This window comes from Geotrypetes seraphini, chromosome 16 (genome assembly GCF_902459505.1).
Source record: "Geotrypetes seraphini chromosome 16, aGeoSer1.1, whole genome shotgun sequence".
Taxonomy (NCBI): domain Eukaryota; kingdom Metazoa; phylum Chordata; class Amphibia; order Gymnophiona; family Dermophiidae; genus Geotrypetes; species Geotrypetes seraphini.
In genome coordinates this window covers 9205019-9212011 of record NC_047099.1, presented here as the reverse complement: position 1 = coordinate 9212011, position 6993 = coordinate 9205019, and the positions used below count along the sequence as shown (strand labels likewise).

Below are 6993 nucleotides of genomic sequence, written 5' to 3'. Positions count from 1 at the left end.
ATGAATTTATTTTTATGTGGATGAAATTATTTTATGTGGATGATTTTGGTGTACCTTTGGAACTTTGACTCTTTCAAATAAAGTCCATTTAGGAACATCATCACTCCACAGAGATTTTTTGGTTTTCTCTGTTTTTTTTTAACATATAAATTGCCTTTCTGAGGTCCTAATGAAATAAAGTGTATTTTTGTGATGTTCACCCATTGTCAGTGTTAGCTTGCTCTAGCATCATTACCATTGAAACTGTGATCATTGAAAGTGGTTTAATGAATCCTTGCTTCCTGGTGTTACTTATATTTTACATAGGTATCATCTCTACCTTTCTAAAGATTTGATCTGCTGAGGGAAGGCACAAACCTATCTCCATTTGCATGCCTCACCTCATGGTGGTCCCTTTGTTCTTCAAGCCTGGTGTCTTCAACTACCTAAGACCCTCAGTGACATTTTCAGCTGGAGAGATGGCCTCCATTTTATATGAAAACTCAACAAAATCGGCAAATGATATGGGGAGAGGAGGACGCCTCTTCCCATATACTCAAGAAAAAGGGGGAATGAATGAAAAAAATGTGTATATAATTTATGCTCAGTGAACCTATGAGTGTAAGAGACTTCAGTATCGGGGAACTGTAGTACAATTGAATACTTTTAGTCAGTATCCCCTGGGCTAACAACTCTTATGAGGACTATTGGAGCCCAAGTGAGTTCGCCCGATACATCACCATGTCTCTGTTGTGTAAACTGCAAATCATTCCCCCTTTTTCTTGAGTATATGGGAAGAGGCGTCCTCCTCTCCCCATATCATTTGCCGATTTTGTTGACTTTCATTTCTAGATTGTGGCAACTGTTTTGGTTCTCCATTTTATATATCATGCAAACATCTTTGTGAAATCCCGTTACCACTCAGAAACAAGAAGTGAAAACAGCCATGAAGAGAATGAACAGCAGGAAAGATTTTCTTCAGAGAATACATAAACCCTGATTTCAGAAGAAACCAATTAAAAATATTAGCTTGAGTTTAATTGTTTATTTATAGGGCGTATAACTCTGTAAACCCTAAAGGAACACCTGATCTTGAGTTCATTGTAAGGATTCTTGGATGGGAGACTGCTGTGCACATAGGAAGGAATGCTGGCTGGGATTGAAATGGGATTGGACCACACAAAGGAAGAAAAAAGGAAGGAGTGGGCGGTTCCCATATATCTGTCTAGAATGGTAGAATGGTATGGGATAGAAATTTTATTAATAAAATAAATATACCCTTATGATGTATTATGCATGTTGAAATTAGTATAATAGATTATTATGACTCATTAATGATAAAGAATATACTTTGATTTGTAATGTTGAGGAAGGTGATGGAGAGGAAAACAGTGACATAGATATCATCTCTACTTTTCTACTCTGTCTTGAATCACCGGCGGCTGTTATAGGGGAAAACACCCTCCAGGGATTCAAGACAAAGTTAGACAAGTTCCTGCTGAACCAGAACGTATGCAGATAAGGCTAGACTCAATTAGGGCACTGGTCTTTGACCTGGGGGCCGCCGCGGGAGCGGACTGCTGGGCATGATGGACCAGTGGTCTGACCCAGCAGAATAAAAAAAAAGAGTTGGAATAACACAGAGGATCTTTAATCAGAAAATAATGGGTATAAATTGAAGAACTAAGGCCGGAACTGGGCAGACTTGCATGGTCTGTGTCCCATATATGGCTATTCAGTTTAGGATGGGCTGGGGAGGGCTTCAACGGAAACGTCAGTAATTTGCGATAGGCCAGAGTGAACCGAAGCACAGTACTGGGCAGACCTCTATGGTCTCTGGTCCAGAACTATCCAAGAAACAAGACAATATAATTTAATCATGAATTTATAATGAATGTACCGGTTGGGCAGACTGGATGGCCCATTCACAGGGTATACAATTTCACCCAACAATCGCGGAGGACTGGACTCTGATGTCCTCCACAATCAAGCAACCCCCCCACCCCACAGGAAGAAACCCCCACCCCCCCCACCCTACAACTCTCAAGCAGGGAACATCAATGGCAAATAGATGCACTGAATCAAAGGTGGAGTCTGTTCAGGATACGGCTACGACTCTCAGGGGTCAAAATGTTCAAGTATGGAGTCCAAGTGTTAACAAAGTCTCTAGCGCATGGTTAGCACATGCTACAAAGCATAGTGCACCTTTGTAAAAGAGGGGGTAAGGTGTTTAGGAGTCCTCAACTGATGTTCCTACCTTGGAAGCTGCTTCAATTGCAAGGGGCGAAGAAGTTCTGTGGGACTTTCGGGAGGTCTACCTGCCCCTCGTGATTGAAATCATAATATTGCTACACCAGCTGCAAAGGAAGATCCACATGTGCCTCTTAGGGAATAGGAACCGAGAAAGAAGGTGCATCTTTTTCTCGTAGCACAATTTCTTGCCCTTGATAAATACAGATATACTTTGAATTTGAGAAGAAAAATTCCGTGAAAAGTCAACAAGTATCCACTTTTCATGCAAGATTTCCCCACATGGACTCCAGAGGTTCCATGTTGCTATTTTTTGTTCCCCATAGACATGCTAGGGAATATTGTTAATGGCAAAGTTGTTAAACCACCTGTTTCCTTTGAGATACTGTAAAGATTATAATCTCGAGAGCCCCCAATGCTTATTAAGTTCATCTCTTTGCTGCCTGCTGGAGAAAGCCTTCAGAGCTAGTGAGGTAGACCTGTTCTCCAGACTCTGAGTTTACTGCATCCATAAATTATATGTTGTGGTAAGTTTCGGGAATATCTTTGCTATTTGGAAAGGATGAGCTCTCAAAATAATATGATGTAAAAAACTGCTATTAAATTTATCTTTATGATTCAACCAACTTAAATGTTTATTGTGGTTTTTTCTACGAGGGGGTACTGAAAGTTCTCAGCCTAACCAACCAACTTCCTAAATTCTGAGCCTTATTTAGCCACTGTCGCTGAAAAGAGTGTTATCTTATTTCATTAAGTGCCAATTTACAGAAGCAAAATTCCATGTTTTGACATTGTTTCAGATCATTGACTGAACCACATCATTCTCTTCTTGGTTGGGTTGAGAACTTTTCAGCACTCCCTCCTAGTGTGATGACTGTCAGTCTCTGGTTACCAGAGCTGAGATTGTGATGTCATAATGCCTCATTCCACCTATAAGAGTCAACCTCATCAGTGATGTCACAATGGCTTGGTTGTCCTATACTTGGCTCACTTTTATTACATACAATGAAGTGCTGAAAAGTTCTCAGCCTAACCAACCAACTTCCTAAATTCTGAGCGTTATTTTGCCACTGTAGCTGAAAAGAGTGCGATCTTATTTCATTAACCCCCTGTTTTACTAAGGTCCGCTAAGCGTTTTAGCGCGCGTTTAGCGCGTGCTAAATTTACACATGCGCTAACTGCTAATGCGTCTATAGACTAACATGCACGTGTTAGCATTGAGCGCATGGCTAGCGCACGCTATAAAGCATAGTGCTCCTTAGTAAAAGACGCTCTCAGTGTCAATTTGCCGAAATGGAATTCTATGTTTTGACATTGTTTGCGATCATTGATTGAACCAAACCCAAGTCATTCTCTTCTTAATTGGGCTGAGAATGTTTCAGCGCCCCTCGTAGCGTCTGGCTTTTCATCCCGTTTCAGTGTTCACCTTGTTTCGCTTGCTATGGCTCATTGTCTCTTTCCCTTAATATATCAAAAGAGAGCAATCATTGCGAAGCCGACATTGAGTAGAACGTCAAGTGGGAAAGCAATTGTCAGCTTGGAATTGTATTATCACTGCCATCACGTCTTGATGGCAGAAATCATTAATTACATTGTTTACTTTTAGACCCAGACTGGAAGTATTGTGAGATTAAAGGTTTAATTGACGGTTATGTTCATGTAATTAAATAACATCGTGATTGAACTGATGAACTGCTCGAGTTTAGCGAAAGCAGGCCAGTAGTTAGCATACAGTGAATAGACTTCATATGTAAAAAGTGCCGATTTGTGTGTTTATGCTTATTTTGATACATGGGGTAAGGGTAGCTATTTTAAAATTAGCACATCTGGCTGTAGATGGACAGACATTTTATTGTGCATTGTGTTGACATTGTAATGTGGCACACTGTAGTAGAGAATGACACGGGGACAAATTTGGAACTCATTTTCCCATTCCGTTTCTGCAAGTTCTTTTCCTGTCCCTGCCCCATTCCTACAAGCTTCGTCCTCATCTGCACAAGCCTCAAACGCTTTAAAATCATAAGTAGCAACATTCTAGAACTCAGATTGTGATGTCATAATGTCTCACTCCACCAATAGAAACACAGAAACATAGAAACATGATGGCAGATGAAGGCCAAATGGCCCATCTAGTCTGCCCATCCGCAGTAACCATTATCTCTTTCTCTCTCTGAGAGATCCCATGTGCCTATCCCAGACCTTCTTGAATTCAGACACAGTCTCTGTTATAGAAACATAGAAACAAGATGGCAGATAAAGGCCAAATTGCCCAATGCCTAAGTTCTGTCTTCATCTGCACAAACCTTTAACACTTTAAAATCATAAGTATTTGAAGCTTGTGTGGTTAAAGCGTTGAGTGAATTCATTCAAAAAAGCGGTAAATAAATCTTAATAAATAAAATAAATAAATATTCGTAACCTTCAGGATTATCAAGTAGAACTTGTCCTCAGGTTATGAGGTTTTTAGGGAATTTAACAATCTTTGAAACTATGCTTTCAAGGGCAATTTAATATGAAAGGAAGTACCTTAAGAGAGACCATGATTCAATATTTGGATACTGCTCTCTATAGGGATACTCAGGTATAAATGTGAGATATCTATAAGAATAAGAGCCTATGGGCAGCACAATCCATTAGGGCAAGAGTTACTTTAGGGGCAACGAGTTTGTCATGAACATACAAAGCTGTATAGACGCCTACGGTGGAAGACTATAGAAGACAGAAGTTAACATTTTTAAAATATTACCAGATGTATGGAGCACTGTATAGACACATATAAGAGAGACAGCCTCTGCTTCATGAGTTTACAACACGTCAAGACCAAAATATTTAATGAGCAATAAATTCTAGGAGAATGTACCATTACTATGTTGTTTCAAAAAGGTGAGTTCCGAGTCTGGAATTGAACAAGGATTAGAGAAATCAACTCTGGAAGTCCTTATAATAATAATAGTCGTAATAAATGTATTCTTTTATACCGCCAACACGTGCAGTTCTTGGCGGTTTACATAAAAGAGAACTGGACCATCAGTGAAGAGATACAATTGTAAAAAGTAAACAGATACAGCAAAATTAACCATCATGTCAGGTGATAGGTCTTAACTAAGTTCCTGAATGAACAATGGAATAAGACTTGGGGAATAGTTCCCCTAACCAAGTTTGCAATTTGGCTGCCTGAAAGGCAAGTGTCCTATCCAGGAATGTCTTATATCAACAATGTTTTGGATTACGGTGGCTAAATAAGCGAAAACTTCGAGTGGTCTTAGCCGATCTGTGCAACTCGAAGTGAGAGGAAAGGTAACTTTTCTGTGAATATCTCTTTCATTTTTTTTTTTCTGTTCCTTCTATCATCTCTTGTGATTCTGTCTCCCTACAGTTGATGGAGTAGAAGGAATGGTGGTCAGCAATGAAACCAGAGTCACAGAATTCATTCTCCTAGGACTTTCTAGCAATCCGAATGTACAGATAACGCTCTTTGCAATGCTTCTAGTGATTTACCTGCTCACTGTAGCCGGGAACCTTCTTATTCTGGTAACCATATATATGGACTCTCAGCTGCACACGCCCATGTACTTCTTCCTCAGCAACCTGTCTTTCTTAGATCTGGGATTTTCAACAGTCGCTGTTCCCAAATTCCTTGTTAATTTTATCTCACAGCGCAATACCATCTCTTTCAATGACTGCATTGCTCAAGTGTTTTTCTTGCATTTATTTGGGGGGACAGAATGCTTTCATTTGAGCCTGATGGCTTATGACCGCTACGTTGCCATCTGCTATCCTTTGCGCTATACGATAATAATGAACAGACGAGTCTGTTTCCTGTTTGTGACTTGTACGTGGGCACTTGGTTTCATTCACGCTTTAGCGCAGGCATTTCCAGCAACCCAACTGCCGTTCTGTGGTCCCAATGAGATCAATCATTTCTTTTGTGATTCCCATCCCTTATCTGTGTTGGCTTGCTCTAGTACCTTTATCAGTGAAATTGCAGACATGACAAACAGTGGAATTTTAACCCTTACATGTTTCTTGGTGGTCTCTATATCTTATGTATACATTATTTCCACTGTCTTAAAAATTCGCTCAGCTGAGGGAAGGAAGAAAGCTTTCTCAACCTGTGCCTCCCACCTCCTGGTTGTCACTTTGTTTTTTGGCCCTCTTGTCTTCATGTACATGAGGCCACCAGTGACTCTTCCAGGTGACAAACTAATCTCAGGTTTTTATACCATTATAACCCCTGTGTTAAACCCCTTCATTTATACTCTCAGAAATGAGAAGGTGAAAAAAACCATGAAGAAGCTGGGAGGCAGGACACATATAAACTGATTTGCTGTCCATTTCAATGAATACACTGTCATGTAACCAATTTATTCTCATTGATTGATGTATATTCTTTAATCTAGAAGGGGGTGCTGAAGAGTTCTCAGCCCAACCAACCAACTACCGTCCTAAATTCTGGACGTTATTTTGCCGCTATAGCTGAAAAGAGTGTTATCTTATTTCGTTAAGTGCCAATTTGCAGAAAAAAAATTCTACGTTTTGACGTTGTTTCAGATCATTGATTGAACCATATCCACGTCATTCTTTTCTACGTTGGCCTGAGACCTTTTCAGCATTCCCTCATATTCTATAAAGTTCTGATATTTTTTCCTTGATTAATTTCTATAAGAATTTTTATTGGAAGATATAGTAAAGCTGAATGAATTATGGAGTTCTTAGCCAAGAATGGGAACTATGGTGGCAGTTGTATAAGTTGGTGTCTTGAGT

General features: G+C 39.8%; 1 protein-coding gene across 1 annotated transcript; it reads left to right on the top strand.

The window, feature by feature from the left end:
• The first annotated feature begins 5619 nt into the window (after nucleotides 1–5619).
• Nucleotides 5620–6552, top strand: LOC117350528 (olfactory receptor 1509-like). Its single transcript, XM_033924828.1, has one exon. It carries the CDS (start codon nucleotides 5623–5625, stop codon nucleotides 6550–6552), a length of 930 nt encoding a protein of 309 aa, XP_033780719.1. The 5' UTR covers nucleotides 5620–5622.
• Nucleotides 6553–6993: the final 441 nt, after the last annotated feature.

Excerpts from the sequence above, each read along its gene's own strand:
- LOC117350528 (XM_033924828.1), top strand. The coding sequence starts at position 5,623 with ATGGTGGTCAGCAATGAAACCAGAGTCACAGAATTCATTCTCCTAGGA.